Raw genomic sequence first — 27264 nt, 5'->3', positions numbered from 1 at the left:
GGTGGTGGTAAAGGCCTAGAGACTGCTCTTACGACGGCCGAACGGGCGCGGATTAATTGTATCCGCATCTTTATGGGCTAAATAGACCCCTGGTGACCCCCAAAGAGGCTGGAAAGGAAGGGGCCCTCGTGGGAGAACTTGTCCAACGTGGGGGCCTGGGCCCCGCCGGCATTCCGGGGGAGGACGTACTGGGCAGGCCTTGGCCCCCAGGAGCCGCTATGCAGCGGGCCCTTCTCACGGTGCTCGCCCTGGCCGCAGCCCTGGCTGATGAGGAATACACGGGTGAGTACAACAAGCTACAGGGAGGCCGTGGGGGTTGGAGCGAAGGCCATTGGATAAAATCAGAGGATGGGGGGTAAAAGCACCCGAGGTAGGGTGAGTGCACCGACGTGTGACAACATTCACTGTAGAGTGCGGATAATCGGCATGCCGGTGAATGTAAATATATTGGCGCCATCTTGTCCCCGGAATTACTGGAGTTGGCTACGTGTTTCGCCTATTGAAGGGTCTGCAACAGTTCCAGTGAGAAAAGGAGAGTATTTAACATTCGCGTACTGGCCTCCTGAAATGCCTAGTAAGGTTCAGAGTGTCACTCTATTTTATCGCGTTGTAAGCAGTCAGTACATTGACCCCAGTATCTTGGCATTCAGTTAAATGCCCTATGCTTCTTCATCTCAGTAGGTATTCAGTTGAATGTTTCTGGCGTCTTCGTTTCAGCAGGTGCTCGGTGAAATGCCCCTTTCCCCTTGGTACCCATAGGTGTACAGTGTAATACCCGTAACTCCTGCTGTTTACTCGTAGATGTCAAGTGTAAAGCCCAATAGCTCATTTATAGATAGAGGGTGTCTTTGTGGTGCATATTTTTCTGTCTGGTGCCAAGCGCACTTGCCCATAACTTCCTATTCCTACAACTAAAAATAGGACGGCTGCTCCGTTTTTGTCACGTAGAACAATATTTCGGCGGGTACCTGGATAGAGGCTGTGTTTTTTGCTCCTAACGGACCACAGACCGAGATAAACCCTTTGTTAATTCCTTTTCAGGGTACTGGTAGCAAGCGTAGGCTTGCACAGCGAGGAGGCCATTCTGTGTTTACACGCACCGTTTGGTTCTCCCGAGTAATAACACTTAATAAAACAGGACCACCTTTTTTCTAAGCAGCACTTGAGCACACAATCTGAATCTTTTTTTAGGTCTCGCCTGTCGATGCGCATGCGCATCGAGCAAGGCGAGAGTATTGCGAGTTATCCACTCTTTATCTACACTGCAAGGAATCGTGGCGATTCCTTGCAGTGCCCGTGACTTTTAAGGTCAATGCGCATGCGCATTAAGCTTATGCGCATGCGCATTGACCTTAAAAGTCACGGGCGCGTGCATGTCCGTCTTTTTTTTACCCGCTCCGCCCCCTCCCGCCGTGTCGCCTTGCCTACTCTCTTCCACAGCCTCCCCCAGCTCCGCCCCCTCACTACTTGTTTACTTCACCCAGCATAAAATATACTTGAACAATAAAAAAATGAAAGCACAGTAATGGCAGCATCCAAACCACATGAAAGGAAGCAGGTCAGTTGCCTCTCTCCAAGTGAGCCTATTACCGGACAATGTGTTGCAGGAGGAGAGTTGGTAAATGCAGTTCACTAGTACGACTCTTTCGTGCCAGGAAATCTTTCTGGAATCTTGAGGTTTCTTACTTGTACTGAAGATTTTCACAGTCCCTGATCTCACCAGTACTCCAGTGACCCATAGATTTGATTATAGGGAAATGTACAAACTCCTCACTGCAGTTGGACTTCTCCCCATTGCCCCCAAGGGCTCTGGGTGGTTTACTCTCATCTGTCCTCCTCTAGAGACTGCCACCTTCCATCTAGCGAGAACCTTGCTCTAAATGTGGGTTGTGTGGCGCAGGCAAGCGGTGCCGCACCAAAATCATCATTTTGTCCTCCCAGTTTAAGTTCTTCAGGTGTTCATCTTGCCCCTTGGATCCAAAATACATATGTAAGATCCTGTGGTCGACTCTCTGGACCACAGTATACTGAGAGTAATATGAGGTTTGTTTGGATGGATACATTTGAGCTTTTCTCCTGTGAATCATTTCTCTTAATGAGCAAGTATTTCTGATAGAGACTTCTAGCCACAGATTCCTTACCTTTGAATATCTCTAGGCGTCTGCCTGGATCCGGATGATTTTTGAGCAGGACCCCTGCGCACCGGTAGGTGATGTTGTTAGGCTTCGTGTCGGTGACACCCACGCTGCAAGAATTGTGTGGTACCTATATAGTCGCCACCTCTGCGCACTGACAGCTGTTCTTTTCTTTCAATGCCAGCTAGTGCTGATCCAGATTAAGCTACCCCGCAGTCACTTTTTGACTGACCTTTTTCGACTTTTTGTTGGCTCTTTTTCTAGAATTTCATCTCCTTGTGTGATGATGTCACCCAAGAAATCAGCTGGTTTCTAGTCATGGGAGGGCCTGTCACAGGCAAATGTCGGTGGCATACCCCCCCACTAGGTGTGTTTGTAGTACCTGGAGCTGGGACACGTCTCCTAGGCTTGTGAGGACTGCCATGCCACTCACCTGAAGGCACAGAGGAAGTGATCCCTCAAGCTCCTCGGAGCCTGCTGTTGTTAGACTCCACAACACTTGAGATTCCTTTCACGTGGGAGGTCCTAGGATCGATCACAGAGCCCCTACTGGCGTTCATAGTCACACTCCAAGTAATCAGGGAAGTTGGGGAAGTCCCACAAGCACAAGAAGTCGAAAAAGTCCAAACACTTTGATCTCCCAGTGTGGGTCAAAGACATCAGACGAGATGAGGGAGCATTGGTACTCCAGGCCCATGAGTCTGCAGGGCCTGATCCTGGGTCTGCGCTGCGCTTCCCAGATTTTCCCGGAGCGACCCCCGCCAAGCTGAAGGAATCTTATGAGGCCATGTGCCGCATATTTCGGGTGTCCGAACCATATGGAGCACCTTCAGGCCCCATAGGTACGTAAGGGGCCCCTACTTGGACCATGCCAGTGGGGTTGCCATTGGCACAAATCGGGCCCAAAGATCCCTCGCTGGATCTGGAACAGAGCCGCTGGATGCCCTAGACTGAGACCTTACTCGGCACCCACTCCAATGCTGATGTCCCCACACCCCTAGTGCTGCTGACTCCTCTAGGTGGCGTCATTCCCACAGTCATTCGAGACTCCGACACAGACTCGGATGGGCGTTGACCAGTGCCAACTAAGGACATCCTTCCTGGAGCAGAGCCAGTACCTTATTATTATTTTTTTGTTGAAATCTTTTTATTAGGGTTTTCACATTTCCAAAAAACCCTTTTGGGACATAAAACAGGTCACATATCAATCAGCATATATGCAAACATAACGTAATAATTGCAATCATGGTTCGATAACAACAGAATGGCTCCAGTCTTTTGAGTGTGGCAGTTGTGTAACATGTCCCCTGAATCCGTCAGTGGGCTATCTCGTCACAGGATGCCATGGCTGAGTGTGCCTGATTCCAATCCAATCCAAAATTTCTTTATTTCGGTCCTTAAGACCATAAAAGATTCATACAAAATACATTTATACATCCACATTTGAAGAGTACCTTACATTTTTAAAATACAATAATAAATAAGCTTTCATGATGTACCAGGAATAAAAATGGATTGGAGAATCAGTTAGATGATATTAGAAGGAATAGTTTCAAAGTTTAAAAGGAATAATTCTGATTGGGAGAAACATTCAAATGTTCTACATTTAGGCGGGTAGTAGTTTTTTCCTTATCTGCCACATAGCCATAATGAATTTAGCCACTGCAAATACAATATGGGGCAAAGTGCTTGTTTTTAAAATTCTATATACAAACAGGTAAGACCTAGATCCCAGGTTCCTGCATAAGGGCACCAGCCAGTATTTTCTGGGTCTATTGTAGGCAGGGCAAAAGAAAAAGAGATGAATTTCCTCCTCATCATGCATGTTACATCCAGGACAGGATCTATCCCCCCCCTTAAGCCATTTACAGGTGAAGGTTTTTATAGGCAAAGTGCCTAACCTCCACTGTATGAACAATTTTCTCGCTAGGATGGGGAATATAATGTCCATAAAATCTTCAAATTCATAGGAATTCTTAAATTCCAAAAAGCGATCAGTCAGGGTGCCATTGGTAGTGGCGGACAGGAGAAGAGCTAAACTGGATTCCTTATGGATTTGCACCAGATTTTTGCGGGAAATGGTTTGACATCCCTGCTCTGGGTCCTCCCATAGCTCCTGCAATTTCAACCGATACAATTCCTTTTTGACGAAGGCCAGCCATGGGATTCTATCGCGCTTATTCAAGCTCATTACATGGGTGAGATCACGCCTGTAATGAGCGAGCTCGCTAGTGGTCCATAGCCTGTGCCAGAATCTTAGTGGCTTTGACTCCAGTTCTATGGCGATGGAAGGTAATCCCACATCTAGACTTAGGGGGAGCAGAGGTGTGCCACGAGGGAGTGCAAAAAGGCATCTTAAGAAGTTATTTTCCACATGAATCCAATTCACGCCCCGCTCTATACCACCAAAGCTCGCTGCCATAGGATGCAGCTGCTTTGGCTTGAATTTTGTAAAGCTCTAATGCCGGGCTCATAGGTTTAAAGGTGGAAGTGTTCACAGCCTTTAGAATGGCACCTGAAAGTTGGCACAACTTCAACCGAGATTTTAATATTTGGGGGTCCCAGGAAAGATTCTCATGCAATGTAACCCCCAGGTATTGAAAAGTTGTAACCCTTTCCAGACTGGCTTCGCCCAGGGTGGGATTTGGTCTGGTCTTTGGGGATGGATTAAAGATCATGAACTTGGTCTTTTCCGTATTGATCTCTAGACCATGCTGTAAACAGAAGAGACCAAATCCATCTAAGATCCTTTGTATCCCCATCGGAGATTTGGAAAGCAGGAGGGTGTCGTCAGCAAACATAATAGCTGGCACCCTCCTGCCTGCCAAAAGGGGGGCGTCATTGTATCTAACGTTGTCCAGGTGGGATATGACATTGTTGACAAAGAGGCAAAACGGTTGGCGCCAAGACCCAACCCTGCCTCACCCCTCTGTGAACGGGAAACCTTGATGACAACGCTCCATCCCTCCCACACCTAACCTGTGCGTAGTTGTTGTCATGGAGCCTAATTATGGCATGCAGTATTTGTGTGGGAACACCTAGCTTTTTTAGGACCTCCCAAAGTTTCTTGCGTGGGACCATATCGAAGGCTGACCTCAGGTCCACGAACACCATGTACAGTCTCCCCCCCTCTATCCTCACCGTTTTCCAGTACAGGAGGACGAGGCGGAAGATCTGGTCCATGGTGGACGTGTTTTTCCTGAAGCCAGCCTGGAGTGGGCTCAAAATTTCATTAGCCTCCATCCAATCCATGAGATGGTCCAGGAGAAGACGGGAGAAGAGTTTTTGGGGAACATCTATGAGGCTGATCGGCCTGTAGTTGGCAGGGAGCAGGGGGGAACCCTTTTTGAAAATGGGCACTATCTCCATCCCCCAGCCAAGTACAGGGGATCTTCATGCCTCCCAAGATGGCATTGAAAAGAATTAAGAAATACGGGCCCCAGATCTCCGGATGGTGTCTGAAAAGATCACCAGGCAATCTATCCAGTCCCGGGGCCTTCCCCATTGTTAATCTCTCCATTGCACCCACTACCTCCCCTAGGGTAAATTCCATACCAACTGCAGAGGTGGATAAATCGCCAGGGGCAATATCGTCATTTGTGAGTTGTTCGGTCTCTTGATATAGTTTACCAAAATGCTCTTCCCACGCAGAGGATGCGATGTTTGGCTCTACTGCAGCTTTGGGTTCTCCTGTGCCAAAATTAACCAGGGACCAACATTTTTTAAGATCCCTGGATTCCAATGCTAGGGAAAGCTATTGTCAGTGGTTCCAGTCCCACTCTGACCTTGCCAGTGCCAGGGCCGCCTTATACTCCCGCCTTAGTTCGACTACCCTACCCCTGTCTTTGCCTGCTTTAATTGAGGCAATGAGCTCTGTTTTAGCCTTTTTGCAAGAGGAATTGTACCAGGTTGAGGTTCTGGTCTTTTCGCGTCGCGGGGGTGCCACGGGGTAAAAAACCTCACCTAGTGCTCCCACCAAGTTATCATGAATTTGGCCTGATATGGGTGATATGATTATGGGGCCGGGTGGAACTGCTACCCCTCCGTCAGTGTACTACCCTACTTGATGTGTGCAAGCGTCAACGTTTATGTAAATGCGTCGGAATTCAACCTGCGACTAAAAAGTGAACTGGTAACCACGGGAGAGGATACCTCCCGAGGAAAGAAGAAGAAGGGAGGAGGGGGGGAGGGTGGAAACGCGGCGGGCAGGGGGCAAGTGGCACTCCTGCGTGGCGCCCGTGTCAGCCACCAGCTGGCGGGAGCTGGTGATGCGCGCCACAGGGGGCAAACAGGGCAAGGGGGGGGGAAGGGGAGGAACTCGCAGCTGTGGCAGATGATCATACTGGCAGGATTGACTACCCGTGGCACATCAACCTCCCTCCAGGGGCTCTATTCATTCAATGATGGGGTCCGTGGGCTGGGGCCTCGAGGTGGGGTCGCAGGGCAGGGGTTGCGTCGGCTCTGGGGCATCCTCTGCGGTTGTCTCTTGCTTAAATTGTATGAGATGGTGTGCCCATTCCATAGAGATTGGGTGTTTGCATGTACCTTTTATCTCTTCCTCCCCCAGGATCTCCTCCGCTGCTGATCCCCACTTGTTCATGGCTCCTATCCAGGCCGCTTCTGGCGATCCTGAAGGGGCCCTCCAATGCATGGCTATGTTTCTTTTGTCCAAGAGGATAGCTAAGAATGCAAACCGCCACTGCAGTTTCTCAGTCTTCTTTTTCTTACAGATATCCAGGGCGCACGCCTCCCATGTGTCAATGTGTTGTAAGTGTACTAACGTGTGTAGTGTGTGGTGTACTCTATTCCAGTATGATTGCAGGGACAGACAGTCCCAGAACATATGTTTAAAGTTCACATTCAATATCTGACATCGGGGACATTTGAATTCCATGTCCGGGTAGTACTCCTGCAACTTGTCGGGCGTAAGATAAGCGCGATGCAGAACATTAAACTGTATATTTTTGAAGCGGGCGTTCCCGGGAGACTGTTTTGGGTATTCTAGTGCTCGTGCCCACTCTTTGTCGTGGAGGACCCGTTCTACATCGTCCTCCCAAGATTGACGCAGTCTGTCCAAGGGAACCCCAGTGAGTTCCCGAATGGCTTTGTAATGTCATGTCACTAGGTGTCTGCCTGCCCCCATCCGCAGTATCATGTGTAGCACTGGGTGCGTTGGGGGTTCTCCTTCCCGCAAGTCCCAATACGCTCGGCTGCTGTCCATTAGTTGTCTATGTGTTAAGAATTGCCCCTGTTGGAGGTCATACCACTCGACCAGCTGCTCGAACGTTTTCAATTGCCCCTCGTGGAACAGAGCCTCCATCTCTGACACTCCACTGTCAGTCCACGTTCGCAGGTCCCCTTCGTTGTATTATCCCTCCTTCCGGCGGAAGCCCACCAAGGGGAGCAGTGGGGAGTATAACAGTTGCCCCCTTGACAGTCTATGGATGCGCATCATGCATTTGCGGGCTATAGTAACCTGCACCGGGTGTGTGCAGACCGGCTTGGAGCCCGGCATTAGTATTCGTCGAATGGCGGGTAGAGGCAACCCCCCGCTGTCAATGATCGTCTCTCCCATGTGCCTCTCGGCCGTCCAGTGAGACAGCCACTGGAGTTGCGCGGCCAGGAAATATGATTCGAATGACGGGGCACCCACGCCACCATCCGCAGTGGGTAACTGCAAAGTGCGTAGGGCTATTCTATGCCGCCCGTCTCCCCAACTCAGTGTTGTAAGGAGCGTGTCCAACTCCTGGAAGAAGGACTGAGGCGGGAACACTGGGAGATTTGTGAAATGATACAGCAGTCTGGGTACCATTATCATTTTAGCTATGGCTACCTGCCTGATAGGCGCCAGGGGGAGTGTCTTCCAGAAGCCAATTCCGGAATGAAGGCCCGCCAACACACCGCAGTGGTTTCCCTCGTAGAGGTCCTCTGGGGAATGGTATAGCCGCACTCCCAGACATCTGGGGGCCGCTGTACTCCATTTTAAGGTCTGTGTGCCTACCTGCATATCGTGGGGTGCCAGGTCAGGACTGAGTGGGTAGATCGTCGACTTCCCCCAATTTACCTTGAGACCCGACATGTCTCCGAACTCCTGCAGAGTGCGCTAAATTGAGGTGAGATCTCCCGTCATGTCCCGGACATAAACTAGCAAGTCGTCTGCGTATAAGGAGACGCAGTGGAATGTGTCCGCTATCGGGATGCCCCATCCCTCCCCCTCCCGTCGCAACTGAATGGCCAGGGGTTCCACCGCCAGTGCGAATAGAAGGGGGGAGAGGGGACACCCCTGTCTGGTTCCCTTCTCCACCGGAAACGACGCTGAGATAAGTTTCCCGACTCTCACCCGGGAGGCGAGGCCCCTGTATAGGAGTTGGGTGTACGCCATCTGCGTGGGGCCTATCTGGATTTCCTGCAGGACAGCGAAAAGGTGGGGCCAGGTCAGGGTGTCAAACGCCTTTTCCAGATCAAAGATCATGCAGGCTGCTCGGGGAATTGGTCTGTAATTTCATGTTGTATATGAAACAGCCTACGTAAATTATGAAGGTGTTGCGTCGGGGCACGAAGCCGCACTGGTCGGGATGCACCAGCACCGGGAGGATTTGACTATAGCGGTCGGCCAGTAGTTTCCCTAGGATCTTGCAGTCCGCGTTTAGCAGTGTAATCGGCCTGCAAGAGGCCGTGAGTGTGGGGTCTCTATGCGGCTTTGGGAATGTCGCGACTCGCGGAACGATGCTGGTAGTATGCCCCTGGCCAGGGCGTCCTCGTAAGTGGACACCAAGTGGGGTGTTATTTCAGCCGCGAAGGTTTTGAAGTACTCCAGGGGGAAGCCGTCCATACCGGGTGCTTTTTTCCTTGCTAGAGAGTTTATGGTGTGTTTAATGTCAGAAGGCGTGATTTTACCGCCCAGGTCCTTCCTATCCGTCTGAGATCTTACAGGCATGCGTGACGGGCTTAAAAATTGAGGCAGTTCGCATGGCGTCATCGGCGCCGGGGCGCGATACACCTCAGCGTAGTGGTCAAGGAATATGTGTAAGATGTCAAGTTTGGAGTGTTTAAAGTGCCAGTGTGAGTCCATGAGCTCCGTAATGGGGTGGGACATCGTGTCCTGTTTGACCAACCAGGCTAGGAGCGCGCCCGTTCTGTTACCCTCCCTGTGTGCTCGAGCTGCATAGGCGCGGTAGTTATATTTGCGCAGGTCTCTCATAGCCTCTGCGTGTGCGAGCTTTGCTGCCGAAAGTTGCACAAGCGTGGCCTTCCCCTGATCCATGTCTCGAGAGAGATCTGCCAGCGTTTTCTCCGCCCCGCTCAGTGCCTGCTCTAGTGTGCTCGTACCCCCACTACTTGCTGAATGCAATGACCCCTGGCACTAACTTTATATGCGTCCCACTCTATTGCCCTGGAAGAGGCCGAGCCAGCATTTTGTAGGAAGTGTTCCCTTATGTAAGCCCCTTTGAGCGTGGCAGAAGGCTTGATCAGTAAGACACTCCTGGGGCAGTTTCCATGTTGGGACCGGGGGCGGGGTGGCCGCCAACGGAGGACTACTATGTGCGCGTCATGATCTGATAGTACTCGCCCCATGTAATCCGCATGCCGTATCTTGGGTATCAGGTCCGTGGTATACAGAAACCTATCCAGCCTAACTCGCAGGTCGTGTGGGATGGAATGGAAAGAGTATAGCCTCTCGTTTGGGTTTAGCGCCCTCCATGCGTCCACCAGGGACCAGTGGTCCAGCCACTGGCGGAAGCGCTCTGTTTGTGTGCTGGCGAGTGAATTGGTGGGGGATGTGATCTTTATAGGTGCAAGTCCAAAACACAATTGTAACCCCCCCCCCACAGGAGCCATGGTATTCCTGCGTGACGGGCCAACACGCCAGTGAGGATGTTCCAGTATTGGTCTTGATCTATATTGGGGGCATACACACAACCCACAAGTATTGGCTGATCTTCTAGCAGGCCTATCAGAATCACATACCGCCCCTCCCTGTCGATGAGCCTGGTGTGTTCTTTACAGGGCACCCCCGGCCTAATCCATTCTGGCGAATGCGGAGTATCCAGTGGCACATAGCACGCCTGCCATTTTTTGCGCAATCGATCTTCTTCTGCATCGTCAAGTGTGTCTCCTGTAGGAGGGCCACTTGGGCCTGTTGACGTTTAATATAGGCGTAGACAGAATACCGTTTGTTGGCCATGTGCATACCCCTGACGTTCAACGTTAGGATCTTGAAATCCGTGTTTGACATTTTATGTGTCATGTGGTGCCTGTGTGGTTTGCGTACCCATCCCTGGATGTGCCCCCTCCCCCGCCCGGCCCACACCCAAACGCCCCCCCCGCCATCAAGAAGTCCGTTCCGTGCTGTTCACTCTGCTCGCCCCCTGCCCGCTCGGGGATAACTGGAAAAAGTAGAATGTAAAAGGGAATAAAAAACTGCAACTTTGGGACACATTCCCAACATTGGGGACCTATTGCACGAAGCAATACGTCCAAACTGGTTTGCATAGAAACTTTAGTTTGTTATCGTGGGGTTGTGGATGGACATTCCTCCGGCCGCAGCCGGCGTGGCCCCGCGGCTAGTAAAAGCTTCAGTGGAGTGTCCTCCGGGAGCGTTGTGATCCTTTATCGGGTCGACTGGGTTGGGACGACCCTTGCTGTTATGATCACTGCAATGCAGGCCGGCGGTCAGCAAACCATGGATCCAACGAGCGGGACAACCCCATGGCGGCCCACGGTCCGGCCTCGGATCCCATCGTTCTCGCTGAGTGTCCTGTACTTTCGACTGTCTTATTATATCAAGGTGTCAGCTGTCTGGGGAATCACCATGGGAGGCGTCACGGAGCCTTCTCAGGACGCATGTGCGTCACTGCCCTCGTCCTCTGAACTGAACAGGTGGGGACCCTCCTCCATGTCTGAGCCTCTCCTCCCGGGTTCGAGGGTGGCCACCGCTCACAGCGCCTTCTGACGTTCAGCAATAATTTGCGTTAGATCCGGGGAGCCCGTTCCAGATGGGCTAGACCGCACCTCCAGCTGTGTCAGGGTGAGTTTTCGAGGTCGCCGTCCTACCCTGCACGCCACGGGACTGTTTCGTGTGGGTGAGGCATTAGCGCGACGTGGGAGATGTTGTTCTATCCAGGTGTCCGCCTCTTTTGGGTCAGAAAAGAAGTGTGTGTTCCCGTCGTGGACAATCCTGAGGCGGGCCGGGAACAGAAGAGCATATTGTACATTCTGTAGGCGCAGGGTACGTTTAATTGTCTGGAAGGTGGCTCTTTGTCACTGGACTGCTTGAGAATATTCGGGAAACAACATCACCTGTTTGTCTACCACCTGTAGACGGCCATGCCATCTAGCAGCGTGGAGAATAGTGTCCCGATCCCGAAAATGTAGTAGTTTCATCAGGAATGGCCTGGGAGGGAGCCCCGGCCTGGGCCTTCACGCTGGCACTCGGTGCGCCTGCTCGATGGAGAAGTGGGGAGTCAGGTCCTTGGCAGGCGTGAATGTTGTGATCCAGTCCGTGATGTACTTGATCGGGTCGACCCCCTCCGCCCCCTCCGGTAAGTTCATAACACGGATTTTGCTCCTACAGGAGCGCCCATTCAAGTCGCCAGTCTTATGCTCTAGAGCCTTGATCCGGTCCTGGAGGTCTTTTAGGGCTTGGTGATGTTGTTGGACCTGCGGTTCCATTGTTTGCATTGTCGTTGCACTCTGGTTCACTTTGTCAGTGAGCTTCCTGTGGTCGTCCCGCAAGATTTTGAGGTCAGTGGCCAGGGTGTCAAACATGTGTTCCGAAAAGGGGGTGGTGATGAACAGAGTTTATGAATAAAGCAAAATACTCTTACCCAGTCAACAGATCAGGGCTTGATCCATCACCGTTTTTTAGCTCACTGCACCATCCCAGGTCAGAACCTGGCTACATGCAAATTAGTCTGTCCCTGGCCCAGTGCATCATGGGAACAGGGCAGACCAAACTACCAAGCCAATTCTTTTACTGGAAAGGAAACAAGCTTCCGGGGACCGGTTTCTGGCATTACAGCCGTCTTCGGCCCGGCTTGCTTGAATCCTGATGGTACAGTGAGCAAGGGACTCATGTCTGAGTATACCCTTCCACGCTTATAGTGGACAAAACAATTCAGAAAAGGGGGTGGTGATGAACAGAGTTTCTGAATAAAGCAGAATACTCTTACCCAGTCAACAGATCAGGGCTTGATCCATCACCGTTTTGTAGCTCACTGCACCATCCCAGCTCAGAACCTGGCTACATGCAAATTAGTCTGTCCCTGGCCCAGTGCATCATGGGAACAGGGCAGACCAAACTACCAAGCCAATTCTTTTACTGGAAAGGAAACAAGCTTCCGGGGACCGGTTTCTGGCATTACAGCCGTCTTCGGCCCGGCTTGCTTGAATCCTGATGGTACAGTGAGCAAGGGACTCATGTCTGAGTATACCCTTCCACGCTTATGGTGGACAAAACAATTCAGAAAAGGGGGTGGTGATGAACAGAGGTTCTGAATAAAGCAGAATACTCTTACCCAGTCAACAGATCAGGGCTTGATCCATCACCGTTTTTTAGCTCACTGCACCATCCCAGCTCAGAACCTGGCTACATGCAAAAGGGTATACTCAGATGTGAGTCCCTTGCTCATTGCACCATCAGGATTCAAGCAAGCCGGGCCGAAGACGGCTGTAATGCCAGAAACCGGTCCCCGGAAGCTTGTTTCCTTCCCAGTGTAAGAATTGGCTTGGTAGTTTGGTTTGCCCTGTTCCCATCATGCACTGGGACAGGAACAGACTAATTTGCATATAGCCAGGTTCTGAGCTGGGATGGTGCAGTGAGCTAAAAAACGGTGTTGGATCTAGCCCTGATCTCTTGACTGGGTGAGAGTATTCTGCTTAATTCAGAAACTCTGTCCATCACCACCCCTTGTTGTTAAACATGTGTTCCATCGCCACTCTGGAGAGCTCTATGGCCGCTAAGACTTGGTCCAGTTTTCTGGACATAGCGTCATCTCCGGTAGGTTCTTCTTGCGATCTCGGCGCCTGGGAAGGCGTCTTCTGTGGGCGACCCATATTGAGGGGATTGGCTTCCCGTCACATCCTACGGTTGTCGGCGGTTGCTGGTGGCCCACCTCGGCCTCGCTGTCAGGAAGATCTTTAGCGGTGGCGCGCTAGTCCCGCCTTCCGATCGAGTCTGTATTCACAACAGGGTGGCGGTGTGCTCTGCAGTGGTGCCCCGGGCCGATGGTATCGCGGGGCCCCCCCTCGCAGCGTCAAGGAAGTGGTTGTAATGGCTATCGTCCCCAGGCCTGCAGGGAGCTCTAGGGTGGCCCCCCACTGCCACGTGCGCCTTCACCAGTCGCTGTGCCCTACGCTGTTATTCTCTGGCACCTCACAGGCTTCAAGCGGAGGGGAACCGGGCACCACCAGCCATCCGAACCCTCTATTTATGCCCACCAGGCGACTCCAGGGGTGCACTCGCCACGTGCTCTGTTTCTGCGCCTTCCCACAAGCCACGTGCATTCAGGGTCGCTCTACTGTTCCTGGGGCCCCGGAGCAACAGGTTCTCTTCGCCCGATGGCAACACCACTCTGCGTCGATTCTGCGGGAGATTCACCGCTCTCCCGCGGCCCGCTTTACTACCCCGCGGCCTTGCTGTCATCAAGGGAAGGCAGGCCAAGATGCTCTCGCGTCCCTCAGCCACACTACAGACGCACCTCCTGAGCCGCCTCTTTCAGCGTGGCTCCCCCGATGGCCCAGTCGCTCCCGTCCCCACCCGGGCCCCGCAGAGGCACCGACTGCAGTCACTGGTCTCGGCGCGGCCCGCCAAATGCACACTGTCCCGGGGTCGTTTTGCTAGGGCCGCCGCCTCACCTGGGGGTTGTAGGGCTCACGTCCTCCCCGGCTCCAATCATCCGCCGAGTCGTGCGCTGCGTGTCCTGGCCTTCTCCACACCTCTGGCACGGTGCACCGCCGCGACGCCTGCCCCGGTTCGTCGCTGCTCCGGGGCCCGGATCGTGCCCCCGTAATCTCTCGGCTCGTCGGCCAGGGCCTCTCCTCACAGCGGCCGAACTGGAAGGGAGAGAGGGGGCCCCCCCACATCACTGCAGCGATGCGATTCGGCGCCTCGGGGCACCTCTCCTAGAGTCTGGTTGGCTGGTCCAGGCAGTCACCTCCCGCCCGAGGTCTGCCGGCCCGCCTCAGTTTTGCTATTGCGAGCTGGCCACTAAAGGATGGCGGTACTCCGCCGCGGGTCCGCCACTTTGGGGAGGCCAGTCACGGGAGTTGTTGACAGAGTGCTCCCGGCTCCGTCGCGCCGTGCATCAGGGTTCTGGACTCACCGGGACGGACCCTGCCGTCTCCGGACACAGGCGGCGCTCACTGCGGCATGCGAGGACACAAATAAACTGCATTAGAGGCCGCGGACGCCGGCCGGCAGCCAGAGCCTCACTGAGAGACGTCCACCATCTTGGCTGGTCCGGCCACGCCCCCAGCCAGTGCCTTATTTAATGGATAGGCCTGGTGAGGGAGAAATTTAGGAAGGGTCTATGGATCTATATGGAGAAGATCAAGTTGAAGAGAACAACTCAGTTGGACACCCTCACCTGACACTGGCCTACGGAGGAGGGAGCCTCTTTTGCTATTGTGGTGCTTAGGGAGGCTGAGGTCCTGGAACTTTTCCCTGCCCTCAGTGGCAGTCTTGAAAGAGGAGCTTCAGCCGGCAGTCATCCCGTCAGAACCCCTACTCCCATTCAATAAAGCTCTTACGGATTTCCTACTTGGGCCTGGTCCAAGCCCTGCGCGACTGAGGGCATGGGTCCCAAAGATTACATGGGACAGGTGGGTAGCAGTCAAGTTGGTCCACCAACCCCCCCAGCAGTTGCTGCCTACAAGCCTCTTTATTCTGCTCTCTGACCATCATGAGCACCCAGTGGAAGGCAGGGTACGCCATCACCTCCCCACTGGTAGTCCATAAGAAGTAGGTCATGGTTGCTATTCCTGCTACTTTTTGGTGACAAAAAAGGACGGTAGGACTTTGTCCTATCCTAGAACTGCTCATTCTCAACCTCTTATTTTTTTTGTGTTGACATTTTTAATTAAACTTTACAATAAAATACATGGTATTTTCAAACCGCTAAGCAGCAGTTATCTGGCAAAAGTAAAGGGCGGCCAAAATCGAAATAAAACAATTAATAGGCCCACCTCACAAGTCATCCATAACAACATTTGGGCATTTCCCATCGCATCCAACAAAGACAATCCTGAAATGCCACTAACGACCAATGTAGCAGCCATAAACAGCATCTTGGCAGAAACTGGCACATTTGTAAAGCGCAGGACACTCTGAAAAATGCCACAAAAAGTGTAGAAATCCCATACCTTTACGTCCATTGCACAGTACCACTATTGATGCGCTTACAGACCAGTAGACAAGAAAACCAGTTTGAAAACACAACTATTTTCTCTATTTTCTTGATCCCACAATGAAAAACGTTGCATGCACCTGCCACAGCTTGAAAGCTAAAACGAAAGATCCGTGTGTCTAGAAAGATCATGAATGAACACAAGCACACCGCTTCAGTGTGTCCCCTGCTTTGTATTCACGTCTGTTCAACTTGCACCATGCCAAAAATGACAGTAAGGAATCAAACATACACCATCTATGTAGCCACTGCACACAGTTTTTAAAGACATCACAATCCAGGGCAGTAGCAAAGACAATGCAGAAGCACTCCCACAGTAAGCACAAACAAAGTCACTATGGTCTTTGTAAATTGATGTGGCTGGAACACCAGATGTGGCTGTAGTAACTACTCCTCCAACTCACCAAACCTTTTTGTAGCAAACACTGTGGCTGGAACACCTACATGTGGCCGTAATGTAACTACACCTCCAACTCACTGAGACCTTTTGTAGATCCTGAGGAGTATTTCCAGGCTGTAGTGTCCGTTGGTAATGACACTGGTCGTGGGGCTGTCCGTTGACCAGGACACTGGTGGGGCTGGCTTGCCTGGAACTCCATTCTGCTTCACGTGGTTGCTTTAGTTTCTTGTAATTTAGCTGGTTACTGTAGTTTCTTTGTTTCTTGTCTATTCTCTTGGTTGCTTTACCACAGACCCAGGAAAGACACATGAGTAAGTCCGTTCATCGCCAAAATATTGTTGTGGCCTGTACAAGTAGACATAGGTAGCCATGTTACGTTTCCAAGTCTTCTTTATTGGTTCCATGTCCAGTTAACCTCTTTCTTAGTCCAGCCAGCTCTGGTCAAGTACCAGCCCCACTAGGAGCAGCCTGCCTAGCTGCTCAGCCCATCTCTAACTGTCACCACTCAGGCACTCAGGCATTCTACCCATCACAATCACACCAACATTCCGTATCTGTTGGACTTGGCCCTTGTGGCAGGTTCATCCCTAAACTTTTTGCGTTTTGAATGTGAATTGGTGGTAGTGATTTTTGGTTTCTGCGCACTTTCACTGTGTCCCAGTGGAAAGTGCGTGCGCACTCTGAGTGCGTGGAGTAAGGTTGGCCTGCCCTCCCATAGGAATGCATGGGGAATATCTGTGTCCCTGGTAGTTTTTGATGCGTGAGGTGTGCAGGCTCGAGTTTGGTATGTGCGGACTCGTGTGATTAAATGCTGCGCAATGATGTGTGTGGCGTGAATGTGTCTAGTGTGGAAGTGCCACTTCTAGACATGGGTGTGCGTGTGCAGTGAGTGTGCTGGCACGTGATTGGCTGGAGCTGGCTGGTGAGCCTGGCTCCAGGAGTCTGGATGGGTCTGCCCGGTGGTGAGTGTGGAGATTAGCATGCTGATGGCTGGGGAGGAGTGCACCTGGGTCCTGAATAGGGCTGGGCTTTCCCCACACAATGCTGGCTCCGTCCCCTGTGGTGCGACTGATGACCCTAGCCCTGCCAGTGAATAGAGTGAGGGGCTGAGCACATCAAGAGTGCTCACAAGCCAGCTGCGACTGGTTTTTCCCCTCACCCTGAGCAAAGACGAAGGGCAAAGGTGTATAAATGGAGGGCTGTGACCCCATGAAAAGGTTCTCTTCCAGGATCCTATCTGAGGGAGGCTGCTGCTGGGCGCCAGGAGGACCACCACTTGGACTGCCTCCCTGCCTGGAGGCCCAGTGAGCTGGCTCTGGGCCCAGCCTTGCCCCCCTGCCTACCTGAAGGACTTTTTGTTCCCTATAGCGCTTGGGAGCGCTCTACCTTGTCCCTAGCGCCTGGTAGTGCTTTATTTTCCCCTAATAGCGCTTGGGGGCGCTGTAATCCGTCCACTAGCGCCTGAGAGCGCTTTATTTTTGCTGATAGCGCTTGGGTGCGCTTCATCTTGTCCTCCTAGCGCTGGGAGCGCTTTCCGTCCACAGCGGCTGCCCACGCCGCCTACGTGCCCTGTTATATTATTTATTTAATTACCGGGTGCCTACCCTGGGTTTTCCGTGCGGTGAATTTCCGCCGCCGCCGCCCGGCAGGAAGTCAGGCAGGCCGGGGGCGGGACGCTAGGACAGCCGGAAGCCCAGGCGGGAGCCTACTCCGCACTGGGCCGTGTTGCCGAGAGGAAGTGCGGCCGGAGATAGTGCGGGGCTCCCGTGAGGAGAGGAGAGCCCCGCACCAAGGAAAGAGCCTAGAGAGAGAGGTGTCCCGACAGCAGGGAGACGCCGCAGGGACCCAGCGCGACGTCGGAGCCCCCGCAGTAGAGCCTGGTGAGTGGAGTGCGGGCGTCTTGAGGCGGGGGCTCCAGTGTTCTTTAAACGCCCGTGGGGGCCCGTGCATACTCCTGGAGCGGCCCCGGAAGGCAGATGGCCGCTCCCCCTTTCTCTCCGACGCAGCTGGCATTCTTTCTTCGAGCCTGCGAGGCTCAGGGGGCATTTGCATATTCCGAGTCCCCCAGAGAGGGACTCCAACGAAGGGGCAGTTGTTTCTTCAAGTCCCCAGGCGGGGGACTCCAAAGTTGCGAGCCCAGAGAGGCTCGTGGGGGCATTTCTCTCTTTAGAGCCATGGAGGCTCAGGGGGCACATTGTCTTGTGGTAGAGCAGCCCCAGAAGGCAGCGGGCCGCTCCCACCTTGCCCCACAGTGTGTTTAGAGCCCAGAAGGGCTAAGGGGCATTGCTGTGTGCCGAGCCTGCGAGGCTCCCACGTGGCCCCCCCCATTGTTGCCACAGCTGCCCAGCACTTAGTGGGCAGCTGCTCCGTTTAGGCCCCTGACATTTGGGACAATCACAGGTGGTGACTCATGTGAGTTTGGCGCAATTGTGTTTTCTTACACCTCTGAATGTGTTGGTTATTCATCATGTGTTCTCCTGTGCTGCACCTCTGAATGTGTTTTGATGCGTCATGTGCCTTGTTCTTACACCGCTGAATGTATGTTTATGCATCATGTGTTTTCCTTCCCTACACCTCTGAATGTTGTGATGCATCATGTGTAATGTGCTTATACCCCTACATGTATTGTGATACTTAGGTGGTTGTTTTTCTCCTAGTACAGGTGTTGCTAGTGAGGACCGGGTTCCCTGCGTGACCTTTTCCTAAGGTGGTTAGGGTTGCGTAGGTGGTACTTACCTGTTACCAGTAGTTACTGGTTGTGTGCTAATTTGTGCTACAGTGATTTTACATTCTATGTTCTATGTTCTAAGTGATATTCTAAGTGCTAGTTCTAAAAGTGCTGATTCCTGACAGTGGTCCAAGTGGCCCTGTCTTGTACATATCCCCTGTAAATTCTGCCTATGCCTGTTGGCACATTGTAAAGTGTGTGTTTTTATCTAATGTGTTTTGGTATAATACAAAGGCTATTTTTATATAACCTTGTGTGGAGTTTCCTTTGTGGTGGGCCTTTGGTGTTGTTGCTGGGTGCGCGCGCAAACACTTAACCTACATAGCCTCCAAGTTTAGCCTTGCTGCTCGCGTCACGTTACCTAGAGGGTGAGCAGGGGTTATCTTGGCGTGTAACTCCCTTGCCCTGACTTAGGAATGGTGGTCTCTGACTGACTTTGGCGCAAGCCCTGGCCAGCCAGGGATCCCATTTCTAACAGTATCCAACTCACACTCTGGCTGAGCAGCTAGGAGGACCTAGGCTGGTTTACATGTAAATGTAATACTAAGGATATAACAGAAATCCTTTTCAGGGCCTTAGTCTTTCCCACACCAGTGGCCAGTTCTCATAATGGCTCGACGCTCTTGGCCTGAAAGTCATGAAAGTAGACGTCAGCTCGCTGAGGTGGCGTCTGTATAGATACTGCACATGTCACTTCTGGCATGGACGACAGCGATGACATGGAGCCGTTGGACGCCCGTACTGGCGCACAAGGGTACTGCTCAAAAATCTTCTGGATCCAGTCTGATGCCTGGGGTTATTCAAAGATAAGGAATCTGCAGCAAGATAGTCTCTACCTGATAAGGCAATACCGAAGGTAAGTAAATTGTTTATCTCGTTCTTTCCCCGAGGATGACAGATTTATGTTGGACGTGTGTGTTTGCTTTTTGATAGCACAGTGTATCTGCATCTTTCTATGGAGTGTGATTCTTTCTCAAATGGATGGTTGTCTTTAAATATAAAAGTGTAATTGATTTTCTTCCCCCAGATGTTTATTTTTGGATTGAGGAATATATTAACATTGTTCTCATGCGGATTTTTATTTTTCACACTGTGTGTGGTTTCAATGTGCTATATTAGTTTATAGGTGGCCAAATGGTTCCACTGATTGGTATTGAAAGAGATTGGACGGAATATAGACTGTCTACATCTTGTAATGTAAAATATTAAATATATACAAAATATTGATGAAGTGCCTTTGGATCATACTTATTTTCCTTGCCTGATGGTCTCCAGGATTCTCCGACACCTACTGGGCTGGGACAACCCCCATCTGTTTGGGACAGTGCAGAGCGCGTGATCGTGAGTTGCGGAGGGACCGGTGTGGGGACGGAAGCTGCTGCCTATTTGGATATAAGGTTTTTTGCAGAGGTATGGTATGGTCCTTGCCACAGTCAGACAGCGTCCATAGTAGGGATTAGCACATTCATACACAGCTAAAGCTCTAAGATACCCACTATTAATGCTTTGGGTGTGTACTCAATATGTCGTTTCCACTGCATCTATCCAGACACTTCTCCTCACCTTCAGTCTAATTTTTCTCTGAAGCCTTGTCCTTGTGCAACTGTGACCACCCCATAACAGCTGTCTTGTTTTTTTATCCTTTTTTTTATTTTACCCCAACATTGTTTTGTTCCATGCCGTCGTTTTCTCGTCACTGCTCAATAGCTTATCTGTTAAGGTTTCGCATAGACAGCACATGCTGTGTCTCTGAGACTTTTGTTTGGATGCCTACAGCGCAACCATAGATTACCATTTGTTAGCTTCAGTGTTGTTCTCATTTGCTTCAGTCCCCTTTGTCATGGCATGCGGGTGTCATGTCCTCTTCTCGTATTTGGCCTTCCCAGGAGTATGGACCAAGTATTGTGTCCTTCTACTTCTCCAGTTTTTGGAGCTACATTATGTCTTTGTGTTCAAGCACTTCACATGAGTGCTTGCGTTTTCAGTATATCTCCCATAACCCCATGCATGTAGCTTCTATTCCCTCCCATCCACCCCTTCCATGTTGCTTTGTTTCCCTCCCCCTACAGTGTACTCTACACCACTGCCCACTACTCTATGCCACTGTACTCTACACCACTGCCCTCTACTCAGTGCCACTGTACTCTACTCAGAACCACTATACACCACTGCTCTCTACTTCACTGCACTCTACCCCTTTGTACTCTACGTCACTTTACTCTATTCTGCCCCACTCTACTCTATACTACTGCACTCAACGTCAATCTACTCTGCTCCTCACCACAAAGCTTCACTCTACACCACTCCTCTCTATGGCATTCCACTCTACTGTATGCCACTCTGCTCCACACAGTGCCACTCCACTCTACGCCACTCCACACCACTCCACACTGTTGTACAACATGGCTAAAAGACCGTGGCAAACCCAATAGATCTTGCGTAGGCGAAGCCTATTAGCTTTGCCACTGCTTGTTTAGTGGTGCTGCTCACCCTTTGCTGGGACAGTGCCAGACTCTTCTGGTGGTCACCTTTAATGGATCAGCTATGGAAAGCCTATCTTTTGGGGCCTGCTGGCTGTTTTTTTGCTTGTTCCCTGAGGCCTGTACAAATGCCCCATATAAGTCTTCTAGTTACTTGTTGCCCTCAGTCCTGCTCCCCATGTATAAAGGCTGTATCCCACTTAGTAGAGATGCGCTTTTTCAGTCTGCTTAGAACTATACTTTACCCCCTTGTTTATGACACTCATTTCCACGTTTCAGTTTCTTGCCCACAGGAATTTGCGTTCCTATCCGGTCCTATAGACCATCAAAGTGAAGAAAAATAGGAATTCTGGAGCTAGGCTGTGCTGTTTATGCTTCTGTTTTGTTTTTTAATCCATAGTGAATTGTGGCGAACCAGAGTCTGACTTTAACTCCGTTGTACATGGCAGTGACTGGTGGGTTGGCTCTGTGGTGAGGTACGAGTGCCGACCTGGCTTCCTTTTGCAGGGGGATGCTGTCAGTACCTGTCTGGCTGATGGAAACTGGTCTCCCAAACCCTCCTGTCTGAGTGAGTATTGGCCCCACTCGCTCCATGCTCGTTGTGTTTAGCTTTTAGTGTATTCACTGACTACCTCACCTGAAAACTGGACAATTTCCACGTGAGGTTAAGCACTTAATGAACTTCCAACATAACATTACCCAAGGTCCTGTGAATGTTTGACTGCCTTCCGCAAGCCGGAATCACGCTGTGCCTTTACAGCGCTGTTATTAGAACAAACGCGTCTTTAGTTGGCATTTGTTCAGCACGCATGTTGTTATAACGACTTCCCTTAGGGGGGCACTGGGTTTTGGTATAGGTTAATTTACTATTCCAACTCCAGTCTGCGCAACAGTAGGCAAGGTTGTTGGACTTTAAATCCAACACCATTCCACCAATGCACCCCCCTAAAGCAAATCGTTATACCGACTTGCGTGCTGAACGAATGCATACTAAAGACGCGTTTGTTCTATTGCCGGCACTGTGAAGGCACAGCAGGATTCCGGCTTCGTTCTAATGGACTTTTTTCAGATCCTGCACTTTCTGGGCCCTTCATTTCTCTGTTTTGACATCTATATCATTCATGCAACTCCTGCAATCTGATGTCAATGTTCTTGTCTTAGTAGGAGTGGTATTCAAAGGGGTTGAATAACATCAAGTCTGCTGTCTCCTTGGGTGTGCACACAATTCTTTTTTCATATTGGCTCCTAAAATGTTGCCCGCAGACCTTGGAACCATTAGAAAAATTAAAGAAGGCGATCTGTACCTGCGTTCCATGTCATGATTGGTAGGCCATGCCATCACCCCTTCACCTTGCCCATGGAGAATGAATCGGCTGATGAGCAAAAACCATTGCTTCCTTTCCTTTCTTCTGGCTGATGTTTAGGGGCGGGGAAAGGCTGACATATTTCTCCAAGAGTCCGCCATAGCAGAACAGGTAGTGTTGGTTGCTCAAGCCACTGCCTACCCAGCTGTCCTGACACATAAGGTTATGCAAACTGGGCTATTGAGGGGAAAAGTTGCCTTCTCTGTGTAATGGTGCTGTGCAAAGAAGCAGTGTAAGATTTCTGTTGTCTAAAACTTCCAATTCTATAGTATACTTACTTTTTAGTTTTATATAGTGCAAAGACAGCAAATAAATGAGCAAGACCTGCATATTGTTCATTTTGGCCTTGCCTGTGGCCCACTCTGAGCCTCCTAGGTTTGAGAGAGCCACAGGGTTTCATTTTAGGATATTCAGACAGGTAATTTTGGTTCTGTGTATTTCTCGGAAGGGTGAGCAGGATCTTATTAGGATATTCTGTAATACAATTTCTCATAAACACTGTTAATGAAGAATCGCTACCTGTTTTGTCCACTGCAGGAATCTGTCTAAGTGGGCGGCTGGAAATGAATGAGCGTGATTTTGGAGTGGGCTGCACCTCTAACTGCACCAACAAATCCTATGTCGGGGATCCCCTTGGTGAGGGATGTCTGCGGATTGACAGATGTGTGACTGCTGAGTCAGACTGGACAAGATGGTTTGTGCAGTGCAAGGTCTGCAAATGTGACTGCTACGCCCCCTGTGGTAAGTACCACTGGGATATGTTTGCGGTGACTGATGCACTCTACTATGAATATAGCTGTGAAACTCACTCTAGCAAGGCATACTGTTGTAAGCCATTAGTATGAATACCTGCATCAAATTCCGGTTATATATGATGTTACACTGGGAAACAGTATGTTTCTAACTCTTATGGTATCATCACGACAGGAAGTACTTGCATCCCCTGAGTGCCTCCTCCTTCCCTGGGTCCTTGTAGACCCAAATGATGTGGCGGAATTGTGCCTGGCAGTCTTAAGTGCCTTCTACCACCACTCCCTGGTCTTCACAGACTCTACTGAGGTTGCAGAATACCAGTGGTGTGCTGTCTGCACCAATCACCACATTGCATGGTCTTGCGCTGACAGGTAAAATATGCAGCACTGACTGAGCTGCTATCAGCTTGCCGCCAGCTCTCTGAGGATGATGGGGTGAGTGGCAGGAAGTATATCACTAATAATGTGACAACGTAATTTTAATATGTATATGAGACTCATTTGAGTCCACAGGAACCAGAATTTCTGGACAAGGAAAACTCACCCGCTCTTTTGTGGCATGCTTCATCCTGGATAACCTTACACCAGACTTTTAAGTAGATGCTGCCAGGACCACTCAACCTCCAGGAGCAGAAGTAGTTCTTAATGCATGATTACTGGATAGCGTCAGGGATCCAGAATTACAAAAAATGTGTCTTGCTAATGTCTTCATGGTCGTGACGAAGGGGCAGAAGTAGGATAAATAGCAGCCACTGTCTCTTGAATGTGTGATTGCAGATGATGCCTCCCATTACATTTTGGCCCTTAGTTAGGGTTGTGTGATTTATGTTCTTTCCACCAACCGACCTCTGAATGCTATCCCCCTTCAGGCCCCTGTAAGCATGAATTATATGTGCTATCTATTTGGGTATCAATCAGTGCCCTGAAGAAGGGCTTTGACCAATACGGGCATTATAAATTATTGAAACATGAGGACGTAGGATGAGGCTGTATGAGGAAAAGCACTCTATCATTCCCCTTTCTATTTTTAATCTTACCTAGGGTACCTGCTTTGTAAAGAAATGTCTGGGTTTGTCCCTGAGGCAACTTTATTATTCTGGATCCCTGAATCTATCAAGTAGCCATTTATTAAGAACTCCCTTATCTTGGAGGTTTAGTCTCTCCAGGCGGTATCTACTTACCAGGATGGGGTAAGGTTACTAATGACTTATTTTAATTATTCACAAGACCTATAAGGCCTCATCACGATGCGGTTCGGACTGCCACCGACAGCTTGTCTGCAGTCTCACCACACATTTGGATCTGTGCAGTCGGAGGCAGCAGTTGGAGGGACTGACAGACGCCTTCTGACGGGCTCATAGAGTTCGTACTTTGGTTGGAAGCTCCTTATAATCCCTTATGAATAGCGTTTCCGCCATCAGGATTATGATGTCGGTTTCCGACCACCTTTCCATGTAGGCCTTTCTGACATGGAAAGGCTGTCCGAAAGTGACATTGGAACTCCCTCCCTGGCCCTCCGCATCTGGGCCTGGGGGATATCCATAGTGCCCCCCTGAAAATCCCTGCATCAAGTGGCAGGCAACATGAGGTGCCTGCCACACGGTGCAGGGATTTTCACAAACTCCTTCTCAATGGGAGCTGGTGCTGCGGGCGGTTTCCGCCCACCGCACAAACTCTCATAGAGAAATGGGAGTTTGCAGCCGCACCATGTGGGGGCACATCGTAATCAAGTGTTCAAAACCACCGACCAATGATCGGGTGGTTCCCTCACTGAAACAGTGTTGCTCGGAGGCAACTTTGACCGACATTGTAATCAGGTCCTTTAGAATCCTCGAAAAAGCATAGCGTTTCCATAATATCAAATGTGTGAACAATTCATCCATGTCCTCACACTGTTTTTATATGATGGTACGAGTAAGAAAATATGATGTTACAAGTAAGAAAAATGTCCCCAATGCATCTCGGGCCCATCAGGTCAATTGTCAGAGGGGACATACTTATATTTGGAGGTTTCCAAGTGTTCAGTAGTATTAGAAGCTGAATGTCTCAAGGCGTGTTGTAATAGAGGATTAAGTTGAACATATACATGGTCTGCGTACCTCTTAATAATTTATATATGCTCCCTGGTCGTACCACTTCTGATCCTCTCTTTTTTATGTCTAGTTTCTGTGGGATAAAGCTCAACTGCAGTGAACCGCCATGACATGCATGGGAAGAATCGCCGGCACACTGCACCCTCGTGATGCACCGTGAAGTGCCTGTACATGATGAAGGGTCCTGCAAGGTAGCATCTCCTCTGCAACAACAAAAACAACCTAGCAAGATGATAGAGATGACTTCTGCTTAGTTTGTATCTGGGGCCCCTCAATGGATCACACTGATGCAAAGGAACAGATGTCCTGTGTTAAGGTGGAAAATGGTTGCTGCCATAGGGAATGTGTGGTGCTTCTTCAATAGTCAATGGTTTAGAGGCTCACAAAGTCCTCTTTGTTGATCACCGTCAGAAGAGCCAATTGCCAGAGACCCCATAGCACTGAACAGGGCCAAGCCAGCCTGCTTCACTTCTCCTTCTTGTGGGTCTCAGAGCTATTCACAGCCAGATTAAGGTGGTGCATGCATTGGATCTCCATCTGCAGAAGTGTTCAAGCACAGGTTGGAGATTCTGTAGCTTGGTGAACAGGCTCAGGGTGCTCTTTTAAGTCATTTGAACCCGTGAACAGGGGTGCTGCAGCATCCCTAGGCCAGGAGGCAGATCAGAAAGGTAATGCAAAACCATAAGGTCTTAGAATCAGTTTTCATTTCACACAGCATTAGCTGTTTATTCAAACGCAGTGCACGGTCGATGGCAATTGCGAGTCCACGGAACAGCTTTTAACAAACCACTGCCCATTCGCTAGTCCTGTATGTTTTAGTTTACTTTATATGGGCTTGAAGAGATGGCATTTGCTGTCAAACTTTTGTTATTCTTATGATTGAATCCTATGTGAGATGAAAGAGTGAGGTATGCGAAGAACACCAGTGTAAAAATAGAGCCCTATATTCAAAATATTAGAAAGGACTAATTTGAGCCTTTTAATAGTGGGTTATGGTGGCAGGCAAGTTTAATAGAATGGCGAGAAAACAAACGAATACACATTTATTAAAGCATTTGCATGAACCCGTAGCTAAAACCACTGTTATGTATTAATGGTCTCTTTTTAATATCTCACTTTTTGAGAACAAATTGAGACATTGTATTAATGTTTTAAAGAAAATTGCATCCCTATGTATCCTTGAAACACACTTTGAAAAAAATGTTTGTCTGCCATCTCCTCCATCTCCTTCCCTCCCACTAACACTCACTCAGGCGCGGTGCGTCCATTGTGTGTGTGTGTGTGTATATATATATATATATATCGACTCCAAGCTTCCCCAGTGCCTCGTCGCACAGAACAGGAACACGGACTCTGAATATGCCGGTATTAGATTTTCTTTATTTTATATTTGCATTGTGGAACAGTGCATGCCTCAGACGCGTTTCGGACACGAGGCTGTGTCCTTGCTCATATATATACGAATACGGGAGGGAAAGCTGTCGGCTTCAAAATAAATAAAGATGTTTCTTTCACCTCAATGGGAGTGCGGCCTCAAACTGCTGGAGCAATTTTGGGTGAATATATACACGGCGTGCCTCAGGCCGTGGAGGCGACGCACCACCTGGAAGAAGATTCACCGGGACCGCTCGAGGAGGAACCCCTTCTTGAATTGGGCAAATTGAGGTGTTATAATTCAAGCTGACAGAGTTTCCTCCGGGGGCTCAATATGGGCTATAAATTATGTCCCGAAGACAATCGTGAGCAGACAACCCACTGGAGGGTTTCATTTGTGCTGAAAAGGACTACGTTGCCCAGCATGCAAAGGAAAAAAGGTACTGTGTACTTAAGAACAATGAAAGGGCGGCGAGTCATGCACGTAATTGGTTTCTGCTCACGAGGCCTCTGATGAGATGGTGAGAGTCCA

At 50.2% G+C, this 27264-nt stretch overlaps 1 protein-coding gene across 1 annotated transcript; it reads left to right on the top strand.

The window, feature by feature from the left end:
• Positions 1-153: 153 nt before the first annotated feature.
• Positions 154-25783, top strand: LOC147666300 (seizure 6-like protein 2). Its single transcript, XM_086949151.1, has 5 exons — positions 154-282; positions 19945-20079; positions 21550-21717; positions 23051-23254; positions 25429-25783. Exons 1-5 carry the CDS (start codon positions 219-221, stop codon positions 25440-25442), a joined length of 585 nt encoding a protein of 194 aa, XP_086805277.1. The 5' UTR covers positions 154-218; the 3' UTR covers positions 25443-25783.
• Positions 25784-27264: the final 1481 nt, after the last annotated feature.

Source organism: Lissotriton vulgaris, unplaced genomic scaffold (genome assembly GCF_964263255.1).
Source record: "Lissotriton vulgaris unplaced genomic scaffold, aLisVul1.2 SCAFFOLD_710, whole genome shotgun sequence".
In the NCBI taxonomy this organism is placed as follows: domain Eukaryota; kingdom Metazoa; phylum Chordata; class Amphibia; order Caudata; family Salamandridae; genus Lissotriton; species Lissotriton vulgaris.
This window is presented reverse-complemented; position numbering and strand designations above follow the sequence as displayed.

What these genes read in the sequence shown, in the direction of transcription:
- LOC147666300 (XM_086949151.1), top strand. Translation starts at nt 219, where the DNA reads ATGCAGCGGGCCCTTCTCACGGTGCTCGCCCTGGCCGCAGCCCTGGCT. An exon ending in GGCTGATGAGGAATACACGG is followed by an intron (nt 283 to 19,944) that starts GTGAGTACAACA and finishes GATGGTCTCCAG; the next exon opens with GATTCTCCGACACCTACTGG. An exon ending in TCCCAAACCCTCCTGTCTGA is followed by an intron (nt 21,718 to 23,050) that starts GTGAGTATTGGC and finishes TGTCCACTGCAG; the next exon opens with GAATCTGTCTAAGTGGGCGG.